Genomic DNA, 15884 nt, shown 5'->3' on the forward strand with positions numbered 1-15884 from the left:
CCCCGTGATGCCGCAGGCAGCCACCGGCTCTTGGGAATGCGGCAGGTTTTATTCCAGTGGCCAAGGCCCAACAGTGCTGGAGTTTCAGACACAAGGTCTGGCGCGATCAGAGAGAGCAACAAGGATCCACGCCGCTCCGGACGGCAAACGGTTGCTATCTGCAGGAGCACCATCTTTAAAGCTTCCGAAATTAAGCTCCTCATTAAAGGATGGGAGACACGCCGTATGAATTTTTACATTTATCTACAGCCACGTTGTGAAAAATCTGCCTCATTTTAGGACTATATTAACGTACAGGCATCACTCCATCCTGACTGATGAAAGGGGGAGAGTGGGAATTTATCTTACATAAATCCCCAATGTGTCCTGTCTAATATTTATAGCCAGCACAGAATGACTTTTTTTTTTCTGGCTGCAGAAATAAAACTGTCAGCTTAAAAGATAGCCTTTTTATTTTATCAGTTTCTAGCTTGATTTCAAATAGAGACAAAAGGCATAATAAAATATTTTCCATTGATCCCTGAGACACAATCAAAGATCATAAAAAGCCAAGGATGGCTGTTCTCCTGCTGCGACGGAGCCCTTGCTCCCCGCGCCGAGGAGAAGCGGTGGGCTGAACACGCCCCCCATTTCCCAGTTTTTTGGCCCAAAACAGTGGTACAGCCCCAATCCCGCCAGCATTGCTGGCTTGGGCAAGCCTGACCTTCCCAGTGCTGCTCCAGGTTAAAAAAACCTGGTTCCTTGCCCAGGGGAGGATGAGGGCTCTGGGACGCTTCTGGCAATAGATGCATGGCGTTTGGGGGAATTTGGGTCACAGCGTGAACCTGGGGCCACACCAAGGGCCCCTTTGTGCTGGTCAGGGGGAACGACGGTGCTTTTCATTCATAAGTGTCTGGTTAATGACCCCAAAGCGCAGCTGAGGATGCTCCAGCGCACGCTCATCCTGGCTCCAGGCAAAGGCTGGGAGCGTTCCCTGCGAGGGTTTTCTGATGTCGGACCCTGGCTTTCATCTCTCCCCTGTGAACAAAGCCAAGTTTCTGCCCAATACGCTGAAAATACTGGCTGAATAACCAGAGGGGAATCTCAGAGAAAGGCTTTACAGGACCCTGAGGCTACGGGAGCAAATCTTGTCTCGATTACGAGAGGAGATGTTTAACCTTAATGCCTTCGGCCGCCTCCCCACGGCCCGCTCCCACCCACTGTTGGCCCCCTCAGTCTTTAAATCTCATCTAATCAGGAAATTACTTATGCAAACATCTGAACTCACCTTGTAAAGGCTGAAAATAAGGCTACAAAAATGCACATGCAGGGGAACCGGAGTTTTTACAAATCCGGGCCTATAAATGGCATTTCAATATTAATTACTTCGGTGCAGTTAGAGGAAACTTAATTTATGTAATTAAAAATTATTAGATTAAAGGCATTTTTTCTTAAACCCCTGTCCTGTTGCGAGCAATCCTGTGCTCTGCCGTGTGATTTCAATGCTTTCAAAATGAGGAGACTTTTCAAATCACTAGGCTTTTTGTAAAGTAAAGGAGTAATTAGATACCAAAAACAATAATTATCTCAATGAGAGACAGAGAAAGCAGGCAAGTGTAAATACAATTCCCAGGGTAAATGCAGACCCACGAAAGGAATTGTTATGCAGGAGCCAAAGCACGGAGCAGCCAAGCACAGCCCCCTGTCAAACCCGCCGAGTTTCTGCACAGCAAAGACAACCCAGACCCTGATCTGTCTCGTTACCGTCTCCGTGATAAAGGTTAATCAAGCACAAAGCATGTAGCAACACATGAGCTCTTGGGAATTTATTTTCCGCTCCGGGTATGTAACACCCAAGGCAGGCAGAGGGCTGAAGCGTCCGTTTCTCTGCTGGTGTAAAATGCCGCAGGTTTCTGCAAAGTGATGATAAAATCAGGGAATGTGATGTGAAGCCCTTCCCGGCAAGGAGCCGCTGGGAAGGCACGGAGAACCCTCCGTTGTACCCACCCTCACTACCTGCAGAGATGGCAAAACAAATCACAGAAACGTGGCAAAAAAAGCGTGGGTGCTACAGAAGAGAGAACTAGCAACCATGCTTCTGCGGAGACTGGGTGCGGATGGGGACTGCTCCAGCGGGGAGAGGTGCGGAGGCAGGACGCGAGCTGCCCACCCGCCTGCTCTGGAATGGGACCTTAATGACACCTTCTGATAAGCAGAATTGGTTACTGTGATGCTAAAGGCAATCTGGGCCGGGCTCTGTTCGCCCCCGACTTGTGCTCGGGGGGCTGAAGCGCTCCAGCGCTTACGTGGTGCTGCGGCACGGGAAGGCTGGGGGATGAGAAGCTCAACATGAGCCAGCAATGCACACTTGCAGCCCAGAAAGCCAACCGCATCCTGGGCTGCATCAAAAGAAGCGTGGCCGGCAGGGCGAGGGAGGGGATTCTGCCCCTCTGCTCTGCTCTGGTGAGACCCCACCTGGAGTACCGTGTCCAGCTCTGGAGTCCTCAGCACAAGAAGGACATGGACCTGTTGGAATGGGTCCAGCAGAGGGCCACAAAGATGCCCTGAGGGCTGGTGCACCTCTGCTATGAGGACAGGCTGAGAGAGTTGGGGTTGTTCAGCCTGGAGAAGAGAAGGCTCCGGGGAGACCTTAGAGCCCCTTCCAGTGTCTGAAGGGGCTACAGGAGAGATGGGGAGGGACTCTTGATCGGGGAGTGTAATGATAGGACATGGGGCAACGGCTTCAAACTGAAAGAAGGTAGATTTAGATTAGATATTAGGAAGAAATTCTTGACTGTGAGGGTGGTGAGCCCCTGGCCCAGGTTGCCCAGAAAAGCTGTGGCTGCCCCATCCCTGGAGGTGTTCAAGGCCAGGCTGGACGGGGCTTGGAGCAACCTGGTCTGGTGGGAGGTGTCCCTGCCCAGGGCGGGGGGTTAGAACTAGATGGTCTTTAAGGTCCCTTCCAACCCAAACCTTTCTATGATTTGGGGGCAGATACCGAGCCCACATTTGCGTATTATTCTGTATTTTGAAACTTTGGTTTGCAGAAAATCTCTGTAACCTTATCTTTACAGAAGCTAATTTAGAAAAAAAAAATAAAATTAAAAAAATAGACTTAAGCCAAGGTAAAGAGGCAGGCTAGCGCAAATCCCCTGCTCCAGCAGGCGCTCAAGCCCCGCATGAACGGCTGAAGGTCAGAAGCAGTACGCAGCGTCTTTCCTCGTGACCCACCCAAGCACATTGTGAAGGTGCCCAAACCCGGATTTTCATTTCTGTGCCGCTCTGATCTGTGCTCACAGCTGGCATGAAAGGAGCAGCCTTTTCCAGCACAGACGCGCTGCTGTTGAAATATCAGCTATCAGCAGGCACCTGAGTTGTCTTAATCCTACCTAAATCCGAAATCTACTGCGCCTACCTTTCTATTAATCTTCCTGTCCTATCAAACGGTGAATTTTCCCCAGCGCCAGCCGTTAGGTGAGATGCGACAGACGGCGGCTTACCGTCCCCCTTCCAAAGTCCGGCATCAAAAGGATTTTTAAGGACATAAGACATTTAAAGCAGGGCAAAATTTGCACTTTTTAAAACATAAAACCGGTAAGAAAGCACTTTTGGCAGAATTCAATTGTATTTTTAACTGTAAAACACCAAATAACAAATAATGCTACGTCACAAGCCATGGCAAAGAGCAGCACTGGGGATCTGCTCAGGAGGAAAGGGCAGACGTAGAGGAGGGACGCGGCAACCACTTCGTTAGCAAACAAACACAGAGGAGTTACGGATTTCAGGAGAAACGGGCCCTTGCAGAATAAGACCCCCGCAGCCCCGGTGCCTGCTCGGCCCTCCTGACGGGCTCCAGGCGTGGAGCAGGGCCTTCCCTGCGGTGCGGCTGGAGCTCACAGCCCACCCCGTCTCATGTCTCAGCTTCCTTTACACAAAGGTCGGATCCCAGCCTAAGCCAGCAAATCATGGTCCGTACAAACAGCCCCAAATACTTTAGCACTATTGTACTTTGATATCAAAGTGAATGCCCTCCTGGTAATGCCCTTCCTCCACGGTCTAATGGCTTGAAGATGCCATTCCTTCCCAGGGAAAGGAGAGCAGGCAGCGATTCAGATCTCTGTGCTAGCATCACCAGCCACCTGGAGCTCCACGTTTCTGAGGCAGGCAAGGAGAATGGGACATTTTTCTCTGTGCTGATGCAGAGGGCAGCCCGAGACCACACGGCACAGAAGCAGCTCTGGGCCGCGGACACGGAAGCGAAAGGCTCTGAGGAGGGTACCCCACAGCTTCCCGCACAGCCATCACTGAGCAGGAGTTACCTTTGTAAAAATATTTGTCTGAAATTAAAATACGCGGTGCCGAGCGCACGTGGGGCTTCGCTGGCCGACCTGGGGCTAGGAGCAGACCTCCTGGCCGGCAGCCATGCTGGATGCCAGGATGGAGATGCGGCTGCAGAGGCTCCCACCAGCCCCAGCTAATGGGCGGTTTATTCATATTGGATCAGTCAAGCAAGGAGCTGTGGAAGGGAAAAGGGTGCTAGAGCAGAGGCATTCAGAGGGAGGAGGGCTAAAGGAGCCAAGCACCCTACACCACAGGGGCTCCCACTCCACGTTTTCCCTGAAAGCGGAGTTTTTCCAAGCACTGAAGGGATCCCTTAAAGAGAACAGGTTTACTGTCAAGCAGAAGAAAAGCAGATGTGTCCAGGGTTGTTAAGGGGAGCAGGGAAGCGAGGAAGGCTCAGCAAGGCTCAGTTAAACACATGGAGCATCTCTGGACTCTGAGTTGTGATCCAGGATGATGGATTAAGAGAGCGCGCAATGTCCCCACCTTGATCACTGGGTATAAATATCAGTCCATATCAGCCACGTAAACCAGATTTAACTTTGGATTCACAGTTTTCTGCAAAACACCAGCGCCCAACCAGGGCACAGCAGCTAACAGGCATGCAGGAGGTGGGAACATACAAATAAGACCATGTCTTAAGGAACCGGGACCACAGTGGAGAGACTCAGGCATAGCTGTGACCCTGGAGTCCCAACAGTGGCAAAGAGAAATCCAGGGAGAGATGTCCCTGTCCCCGAGCCTACGTGGTCACTGCTGCCTGTGCATCCTCTCTTGGGAAGGGCAGAGAGCCCAGAGGCAGCAAACGGAGGTGCCTGGGGCATACGGAGCAGCCCGAGCCCCGCAGCCCACGGGCTCCTGCCCTCGCGCAGCTTCACACAACCCCCGTAGGCAGCAGGCGATGAAACCTGCGCCGTGGCTCCGGCTGCACCCCTGCCCTGGCACCGGCATCGCACGGACAGAAGTCACCGCAAAGATGGCCAGAGCAAGGAGCAGTCAAGTAGCCTCGTCTTTTTTGACAAACAGCTTTCGGGTTACTTATGTCCCCACCTCAGTCTCGCTGCTGGCAGCTTATCTCCCCCTACAGCCGTGTGCGCCACGAGCCTCGCGCTCCCAGCACGCGCCAGCAGCGCCCAGCTCAGAGCAAGGCAGAGGCGACAGAGAGCAGCCAGGTTCTCCTCGCGGCAGGGCTCCTCTCCACCCGCCAGCCAGCCTCCAGCCTTCCGCCGCTGCACCTCGGAGAGAAACTGTTGAGTGAAATACAGCTCCATTGCCCATTCAGGCAGACTAGGGTGCTGAGCTAGATGTTGAAATAAAGTTTAGAGTTTTTTTTTTTAAAAAAAAAAAAAAAAAAAAAAAAAGGAAAGAAAAGAGAGACCTGTTCAGCTTAAGAAGAAAGGAGGGAAAAAAAAACCAACAGAAAGACTGACCCCTGGGATAACAAACAGACAGAACTGCGACACAGTTAAATCCGGGAGCTAAATGCGTCGTGTTTCTACCCCTGCAAGCCAGAGGGAGACAAGGCGTCCAAGAGTTCTGTCACAGCAGTGGTTTGACACGTGCCACCAACTTCTAAGCAGGCAGAGACACGCTGCGGGCAGGAGGAGCAGCACCTGCGCGTACGGCCCTGCGTGTGCCCCCCCCGAGCACGAGAGACTGTGCAGGAGAGAACCGGCGTGGGGGAGCGCGGGAGGGGAGGAACACGCGTCACGCAGCCACACTTACAGCCTTTGGCTTGAAGGGGGGCTGGATCTCCTTGCGCTCCAGCTTATCCCAGTCGATGTAGCGGAAGAACGCGTGCTCCTTGATGTCCCGCTCACCTTCTGGGCCGCATCCCAGTCGCTTGGCAGGGTGCTTGGTCATCAGCTTGGGGAGAGGAAGAGAAGAAACAGTCACGGAGTGGCCACCTGCTTCACAAAACATCCACTTTGAGATGTCCCCAGGGTGCTGCAATGCCCGGCTGGGCATCCTGCACCACACGGCCAGTGCCCCGGGACACCCCGCGTCAGTGCCCGGACCCCAAGAGGGGCTCCCACCTCCTCTCCCAGCTTTTGGTGCTCAAAGCGAAAAGAGAGAAAAAAGAGAGAAGCAGGAGCCGCTCTGGGGACAGGGAAGGCTGGCAATGGCTTACAACAGCAGCCTAAGCAGATCACAAGTGCACGGCTACTGGGTGGGATAAGCACGTCCCCTTTTCCTCTGGGAATGAAATTGGTTCACCAAGAAATACCGTCAGGGTGCTGGTAGACCCCGCACCGCTGCAGTCTCAGCAGCTACAAAGGGGGCAGCAGGATGCACGAAAAGCTGCTTGGCAGTCCCTTGGCTTGGTAGCAAACTTCTCAGCATCCGCGTAATTAATTTCAAAGGCCACTGCCCATTGAACAATCTGCCCTCAGAAACTTTCATTAGCCCTGGAAGCAGAACCTCCACTTCTCTGGAGCTGCGGCAGCTCAAACAAGAGGCGTATTTCTAATGAAAGAGTCAATTTTGAGAAAACAAGCACAAGCAGTCCATTAACGTTGTTTATCATCTAAACTTCTCCTCTTCACTGGCTCAATAAGAAAAGTGAAATGGGCCACGGGAATTAAGGGCGGCTGTACAAACATTAATATCCTGGGGGCATTGTTTGAGCTGTGTTCGGAGATCAGATGGAGATTCCAGAGATTTGTAAGACGTTGATAAGCACGGAGAATATGAACCGTACACCTGCAACAAAAGGACTACTTTATTAAAAGCCGGGCAGTTAAAACTGACCCCGGAGCTGAGCAGAGGTTGCAGCAAGCCTGACTCTGTCTCCTGGGGCTGTGGGTTTGCAGGAGACCCCCGCTGCCCTCCTGGGACCCCCTGGAGGGGACAGGGCAGCTCTGCAGGGAGGTGGTAACGCTCCGACCGGAGAGCTGAGGAACCTCCCCAACCCTTCTGTTGAGACTCTTGACCCCTGAAAGACGAGGGTTTTATACGCAAGCATCTTCTGGCAAAAATAAATACACCAGCCCAAGCCCCCGCCAGGTCCCACGTCCAGGCAGAGCTCCTCTGCCCCAAGGTGTAAGTATTTTGACACAAGCCAGCCCTGCCATCCACGACTGCACAAAACAAACTTGCTCAGGGAAGCTGATCTTTAAAAGGAATGCTACAACGGGGAGCTGAAAGCAAGGAAAAGCCTCCGAAAAAAAAAATCTCAAAATAAAAAAGAAAAACAAACCCACAACCTACAAATGTGAAGCAAGAGCGGGGCTGCTAACCACTCTGCTAGCAAATGGCACTACACCCATGGCCAGCCAGCTGCGAAGGCAACCTGCAGCGGAAGGACTGATGGAGCGAGGCTTCCTCCAACCAGCAGCACCCCCCGGAAAGCCCATCTGCAGACAGCAAAGGCCCACCGGGCTTCCCAAGCTGGACAAGTGATTTTCCAGATGGTGAGACCTGCCTCTCCTCAGGGCAAGGACGTGACCGGCATCACTATCAGCCTTGCAGAGCCCGTCTCCGTGCGAGGAATCCCGCTGGAGCTGCTGCCGGGGGGGGCTGGAGAGGGAGGGCCATGGGGGTGCGAGGTGGCAGCAAAGACAAAAGCAAGATTTTTTTTCTAACTGGTGTTTAACTTTTTGGGGTAAATAATACAGCTTCCTTCAGTATCGCAGCATGCAGCCCTTTATAAAAATAATAAACCCCAGTGTAAGAAGACAAGATGGAAGATGCTACATGTCTCGGTCTCTTGAATGAGCGTGGCGGCCGCCCGGACAAGCAGGAGGGACTGGATCCAGCGCCGTTGTCCCCTGCCAGCAGAGGGGAGCGGTGCCACCAGGCGCTGCGGGCAGGTGGCCCTGGCAGGCAGGAGCCCCACCGCAGGCTCGGGGTCCTCCCGGTGCCGAGGCAGCACAGCGAGGCGGGCGACGTGCCATCCCTCAGTGCCACCGGGCAGTTTTCACACCACCCTCGGCACAGGGACAGGGCGAAGCTGTGTCCCCCTGAACCTCACTGATCCTCGGCTTTCACTCCATCCACTTCAAGCTGAGTCGGGTTCAGCTAAATAAGAGGATCTTTGCATCTCCTCGCCAGGCTCCGGACAGCATCCCGGCAATTCAATCAGATCCCGCTTAGCTGTGCTAAAGCGGGGGAATAAAAAGCATCCTTGCGACTCAATCAGGTTTTCCTAAGGCAAGTCTCCGACAACAATGTGAGAGCCTGAAATGTGCTAATAAACTGATTTAGTGATTTGGCTGGCGCGTCAAATGGCTTAGTTTGCATCCAGCAGACAGGAAAAGAAATCTGCTCGTGGGTCTCTGCTGTTAAGCGCTGATCCAGAACGCACTGACACACCTCTGGCTCTTACTGCCAGAGGTCATTTTGGGCAAGGAGGGAAAGCAGGCCTGTGCCTGCAGGATCTGTGCCTCCGTGGACACTAAAGCTCATGGATGCCTGTGCATAAAATTCAGCTGGGAAAGCATCCGACAGAGCGAGCTGGAGAGATGTGCGGTCGCTCCTCTGCAAAGGTACGGTGCAGCCCCATGGAGGCTCTGAAGGTCGGTGGTGCTGGCGGGCCAGGCAGCTCGCTGCCCCATTCCCGTGCATCCCGGCCTGCTTCCCAGCTCCATCTGCCTCACGGAGACTCGCAGAGCTGCCGAGGCCGTGCCATGCTGGGGGTCCCCCTGCGTGGACCCTCCGCTGCAGGAGAGACTGATCCCCCCACCTGCACCCAGTGAAAACGTCTGTGACCCTGCTCGCATCTGCTGAACCTCAGCCACCGCGCTGCCCTGCAGGCACTCCAGACACACACGCCACCAAGTACAGGCTGTGCCCGTCTACTAATTAGCTTTTCCAGCCAGCGCCCAGGTTCTTACCTGCCGCTTTGTGCTGGAAGCTGTTATACACACACCTGCCCCCCAAACCGAAGCGTCGCCGTTAAACCCCCAGCTTCCTCTGCCGAACACAAATGCACATGAAATTCAGCAGCTCAGCCGATTAATGAATCATAAAAGATTTTCTACTTCACGTACCTGCCTGTAAAGCTAAACAGAGCTGTACTACAGTGCAGTTATTCAGTATTTTCACTATATGCATCCAGAAATTAAATTTTCTTGTTTTCCTATTGTGCTTTTACTCATGTGAGCATGAAGGCACCATCTGTTATTGATATATAGGACCCCATAAACATGCAGATTGATTCTCCTGGCTTACATAGGATAATCAGTTAGCTTTGTTTGTATTAAACAGGAACAAGTTGATTTAATCCCCATACCAACGCAGTGAAACCCCTTCGGGCTTCGGCAAATAAGGAAGGATGCTTTAGACCAAATCACCTGTAACGGTATGTCTGATGTTTGGAGCTCAGATACAGGAAAGTCTGAGTCTGGACTCAACTGCTTTGCTAAAATGCACCTTTATTTTTTGTCTCTGGAAGGCAAGAGGTCGCTGCGTGTTCGTGGGCTTCATTTAACAGATGATCTTTGTCCTTGTTCGACAAGACCACATGGCTTGCGGACAGTGGCCACCACCAGGACCTTCCCACCAGGGCACCGGCCCCTCCATCGCTCTGGCACACAGCTGGGCACCTTCTGCGTGGCACAGCACATCCCGGCCCCATCCCAACCGCAGCCCGGCGTTTCAGCCGGAGCCAGAGGCAGCAAATCCCTCGGCACCCAGGAGTGCTCACCATGTGTGGCCCCAAAACGCTCCCACCTTCCAGCCGCCCTTTTCCTACCCGTGGCCACCGAGAGACGGGCACAGAGGTGCCTCCGGGAGGGCTGCAGCGCGGCACTAGGCAGCGATGATGTGCTTTTCCCAGGCAGCACCACCAGTGGAAACACCACGCAAAATACCTGTAAACTTTACTGCGGAAAACATGCTGTTTTATGCCTTTGCTACCAGGCAGAGGTTAAAGAGGGAGCTTATACTCGCAGGCAATCCGTTCACCTGGAAAGGGCTGCTTTGCTCAGGCACAGTCAAACCCCTCCATATGGGACGGAAAAGGGGTGATGGTTTGTGCCAGTGCCCATGTGCACGCACACACACGCCGTTCCACGGCTCTGAAACGGCTCCCGATAACCAAACCAGAGCTGAGGAGAGCACAGCCGAGCTACCTGCGCCACGCACACCGCAGCTCCGACAGCAGCCTTGGGAAGAAGATCCGAGCTGACAGCAGAGGAGGGAAATGCTCCATTTGATCCGCTAATTGATGCTGACTGTCGAGTCAAGGAGCTGTGTTCTGGTTAGCTCTCCATTTTGCTTCCCAGCCAACTATCTCTGATTAACGCTTGTTTCTTGGCTCGGGCCGATACAAGGCTTTCAGGATCAAATGCTTTTCATCTCCGAGCTGTGCAACAGTAAGTGATGACTGGCACCGGCATGCCGGAGTGAAACCGCGTGGGAACAACAAAATTGTTTTGGAGAGCATGGCAGTGAAATACCAAACCCTTCATGTTTAAAAGCAGAGGCTTCTCCACCTGTTTGCTCTCTGGACTGATCTAAGGCTGGGTTTGCGCCCTCCTGGAAGACCTACCACATACCAACACAAACAGCAATGCTCCAATGCCCCTGTGGTTAACTGAGACGGATTTTACTGTATTCCAAGGGAAAATGCAAATACTTTGTTTCCAGCCTACTGACGGTTCATAAATACCGCACATATCTTAAATTAAACTTTCTGGTGTAGCACTTTGGTGGCGGCAAAGGATGTCAGGAGTTTTTGTGCACTTCCCTCAAACAACAGTTGTACAAAGGGAACCACCACTTTGCTGCAAAAAAAAAAAAAAAAAAAAAAAAAAAAAAAACAAACCAAGACAAGAATTTATAAAGACCCAAGCTCTCCATGCATGGCTAAAGGTCCTCCCGTGCAGCCTCACGTTTCCAAGAGTGAGAAAAGCCATTACAGCTACACCCAGCAGACGTTTCAGTCATGGTTTCTTCTCATCTATTTACAGCATTCCCATTTTGACTGATGCAACAGCAAACAAAGCCGACAGTGAGATCCGTCCCTGCTCCAGCCTCCGCTGCCTCGCAAGCGCCGTTCCCTCGGGCACCGCAGGGATAATGATGTTCAGCATCACAGAGCATCTTCCCTCCCTCCTGCCCAGCCAGGGACACAGTGGACTTTCCCCTTATGTCCCAACCAACAGCAAGAGGAATGAGGGAGGGTGAGAAACTTGGTGGAAATTCTCCCTTTGACCACCAGTGTGGTTTCTGAACTCAGGACTCGATTTTATTACATTCTGCTGAAGGTGTGTGCCAGGTGGCCCGGACGGCATCCCCTCCCTGCGCCCCGTTCCAGGCGGCGAACAACCGCAGCAGCTTTTCCCCATGGGACAAGTGACTTCTCCTCTTTAACACCAGCTCTGAATCCCGGCAACACTGGAAAGGGGCTCTGAAATGCCGCAGTGGGAGCATTAAGCGCAAGACGTGTCATTTGTAGATAGAAACACTATTTTGAGATATAGAACATTCAGATATTTTAAATATTAACTATTAAAAGCAAACATTTTTTGAAGTCCTACACAAACACATATTTATAGCAGTGCTTGACACTGGCTGGCTGAGACGAGGCTCAGTCCCAAGCACTAACCATACGCACAGCATCAGGACCCAGCCAGCCTTTATTCGTCACTACCCAAATTAATTCAGGCTGCATTTAAGCCTTGCCTAGGCCCAGTCCACAGAGAGCTCAGGGCACCGGGCAATGCAGAGCTCCACCGCAATTGAAGAGATAGGATAATGAAAACACTGCCCTGACCCGCCAGCATGGGACTGCAGGTGCCCCTGAAGGGCGACTCACCAGCGCTAAACGGAAACCGCTGCAGGAGGAAGGCTTTGCGTCTGATCTTAGGAAAACTACTTAGAAAGCACGTTCATTTTCTCTAGGCATCGTTTTGCTTTTCAGGCAAAGATGCGTAAAGCTCCCCTGTCGTCACCTAACGGGGAAGACGGGTCGCTGGGCAGATGCCCTCAACTCCCGCATCCCATCCAACACTCCCATTTTCTCTTGCCCTTCACCTGAGCAGAGACAGCCCAGCCCACAAGTCCTACCCGCGTAGCGTAACGGCACAGGAAGGATCTGGGTGTTGTTTTAAAATGTTTTTAGTACCTATACGCAAAGTAGTGCAAGTTGTGGTTCTAGGAGCAGAGAGGATGGAGTTTTGCCAGATTCCCCCGGCGCTGGGAGGCTGCAGCCCAGAGCAGAGCGAGGAGGGCAAGGGGGACAAGGGGGACAAGGAGGGGTTTGGGTCCCCCGTGGGTGTAGGACTGCTGGAGGTGCACGGACAGCACTGCACCCACCGGCTGCGCTCCTCCCTCCTCCCAGAAACCAAAAACCCTTACCCCTTTGCAGATCGCCACTGCCTCCTTGGACATGGACTTGGGGTAGGCTACGTTGTGCTCCATGATGGACTGGAAGAGCTCGTCTTCATCCTCTCCCTCAAAGGGAGCCTAAAGCAAAGCAAACAGAGCTTCAGCGGCATTTCCTTGATCTTTGAGCCTCTGTTCGCTGATCCTCAGCCATGACGGCAGCCCCGTCTGCGGCGTGCGCTGACTCGTGGCTCAGCATCGCAGTCCCCGGGGCTGCGTCCACGGCTTCATCTCCAGCACCGAGAAGACGGCACCCCGCCGTGTGCCAGCAACAAAACAAATTACACATCGGCATATGTTCGCAATGGAATTTAACACAATCCCATAGGAATCAATTAAAATTCAATTACCTGGCCAGCTAACATTTCATAGAGCAGGACTCCAAATGCCCACCAATCCACGGACTTCCCATAGGGCTGATAAGCAATTATCTGAAAACAACACAAACAGCAGGATTACACTCCCATTTTTAACCTGTTGGCCCAACGCAAACTAATTTCAAGCTGTAGTTGGGGTCAAAAGGACAAAGTTATTTACCGAGACATCAGTCCCTGAATGGTGGGAAATCGCAATTATAAACAGAACACGCAATAGGCAAAAGGTTCAGCGACTTTAAAAAATCACCAGCTCTCAAATGTGCACTAAATATTAGGAACAAAACCACAGAATATTCACTGTGATCTGAGAGAGATTCATTCTGATTCAGAGGAAATTTTAGCATATTTGTTGTGCTCTTACAGACTCATCACAGCAAGGCACATGGGAAAAGGAGCAGCAGCCGTTCTTGCTTACCCCGATGCGCTTTGGGATTTATTTTTTTTTTCCCCGCTGACTTCGGTGCAGTTGGTTTGAAATAACAACACACTCCGTGGATGGTACGTGGCCCTTTAAAACAGACTTGCAGCATATGGGTACTCGATACCCTCTGCATTCCAGGCTGCCAGTTTGCTTTCTATTATTTATTGCAGAACATCTCTCACAAAATTACCTAATAACCGATGGCCCTGCCCTTACCTGAGCAACCTGTTAGGATTTAACTTGGAGTTAGGATGTAACTTTGGGGCTTTTTGTTTGTTTGTTTTTAAATTTAAGAAAATCAACATTTATTTTGGATAAGGCACCAAGACGTGAATTTTTGCATTTTCCCACGATTTACTCAGCGAAATCGGAAACACCCTGAATTTCATAACCGTACGGCCCTGCGGCAGAGCCAGCCTCTGGAGCAGGCGACCTCCGTGGAGGTTGTGGAGCAGGTACTTCTGCCTCCGTGGAGCAGGTGACCTCCCCCCCCCAGCCCCGCGCGTGTCGGTGGCTTGGGGCACCTACAGCTGAACCCAGCAAGGGGGTCGGTCCCCGTTAGCAAAACCCTGCTGACAAACAAGTGGTTGGTGGAGAAACGGACCCAGCTCTGGGTCCCATGGCACCTCTGTTGCTCAGCTCTCCGTGTCCCTCGGCACAAGCGTGCAGAGAGACCTCACGTCGGCACCTTTGGCCAGGGGCTGCTGCCAGAAGCCAGCCCCCTCCTTCCTTGCCTTCAGTCCCGCCACCCCCCAGCCCACCCAACAGCAGTGACAGGTCCAACCCAGGGGCCACAGAAGGAGCCGGGCTCCCGCAGGCACCTTTCTGCTTTGAAGGGCCTTTCAAGCTCCGGTTGCTGCTGCTGGGCGTCATTTCAGCGTTTGGGGTTTGACAGGCCTTGGGCTTTGCCATCTGTCACTTAACGCAAAACAATTACACGATTTATTCATCCAAATTACAGAATTCTATTCTGCAAAGACTCCTCTACTTGAGTACAAATGCAAATCGGACGCTAATCACAGGAGAATGTCCACAGCAATCCGGCCCCAGAGGCCTGCTCCTGATGTTGCTCCCCCTGCTCCTGAGAAAGGCTCTGGTCTCATGGCTCCATGGAAGAAGTTCTTTGCAATGAAGGTGGTGAGACACTGGCCCAGGTTGCCCAGAGAGGTGGTGGAGGCCCCATCTCTGGAGACATTCAAGGCCAGGCTTGATGAGGCTCTGAGCAACCTGATCTAGTTGAAGATGTCCCTGCTGACTGCAGGGGGGTTGGACTAGACGACCTTTAAAGGTCCCTTCCAACCCAACACATTCCATGATTCTATGGCTGTGGGCAATGCCTGCAACCTCCAGAGTCCTCATCTTCAGCCACTTCTATTCTTGCAGAAGACCTCTGCAGCGTCCAACAGGATCTGCCCAGGAGGTACATCAAGATGCAGGCCAAGTGCTACCACCCAACCCAGGAAGAGACGAGTTCCATCCTGCGGAAGTAACAGCACCAAAGCATGACTAGAGAACAAGAAAGACTGACGCCAGTCTTCTCTTCTGTCCTCGTCCTGGTCCAGCCACACATCCAAATGTGGTGACGCAACTCTGAGAGCCTTGACAGCGTCCTGCGGTCAGGCCTGACCCTTCCCACTGAGACCAAACGTCCAGTTTCAGCTCTGAAATTCCTCGACCGAGCGCACTTGAAGTTCCTCCCACTTGTTCTTTAGATGATTTACGAGTGCTCTGGGAAATGTAGGTGTGAACTCTTCACACCATAAAGGCTTTTAAAAGAAAACAGTACTTAGAAGAAATCCTTGCAGAAAAGCAGTCTCTGTAAATTGAAGTCGCCGACTGCACGTTAGGGAAGGTCAAAACCCAACAGCTGAAGAACACGTTTTGTTCAGAGGAAATTCTACACGCGGGGTCCTTTGCGTTCAGTACCTGTCACCTTGGCACGCAGAGCTGTACCTCAGAATAGAAAAAGCCCTGAAAATGGGTCAAGCAAATCGCAGGACATTTTTACCCTGAAGACATGCTGGCTTGAGAACACTGCAGCTTCCTAGCGGGAGGAAGCATGGTCCAGCAGAAGGGCCCTGGAGTGGAGCTACAACCAGGGACCCCCCCGTGGGCTTGGCCACCCAGCAGGAGACCACGCCAGGACCACATACCCCCTTTTTCTATTTGCAAAGTAGGGGATGTGAATATTCACTCTTTTTGAGACCCCCTGGTAGCTTTAACACCATTCCTGCGTACCATAGTGATCTGCATCCTAATTTCCCATCTTCTTTCTTTTGGACAGAAAAAAAAAAATAAAAAAATTAGACCGAGCAGAAGAAAATAAGAGTTTAAGTGATAATGCTCAGGCAAATACCAAGAGAACTGGTCATTTGTCCTGCTTTGAAAGAGTATTAATCACACACAGCAGCTGAGCTACGTACCAACAGGACACC

General features: G+C 52.2%; 1 protein-coding gene across 2 annotated transcripts in view; it reads right to left on the reverse strand.

Annotated features, from left to right (window-relative positions):
• PRKCB (protein kinase C beta) overlaps nt 1-15884 on the reverse strand; it is a 137556-nt gene that overhangs the window by 10042 nt on the left and 111630 nt on the right. For both annotated transcript variants that reach the window (XM_063344486.1, XM_063344485.1), the window contains exons 14-16: nt 13002-13082; nt 12625-12732; nt 6046-6186 (exon numbers count right to left, since the gene is read on the reverse strand). In XM_063344486.1, the coding sequence (XP_063200556.1) occupies nt 6046-6186; nt 12625-12732; nt 13002-13082 (330 nt within the window). The remainder of the gene's footprint in view (nt 1-6045; nt 6187-12624; nt 12733-13001; nt 13083-15884) is intronic.

The sequence above is a fragment of the Chroicocephalus ridibundus genome, chromosome 8 (genome assembly GCF_963924245.1).
Source record: "Chroicocephalus ridibundus chromosome 8, bChrRid1.1, whole genome shotgun sequence".
NCBI classification, from domain to species: Eukaryota; Metazoa; Chordata; class Aves; order Charadriiformes; family Laridae; genus Chroicocephalus; species Chroicocephalus ridibundus.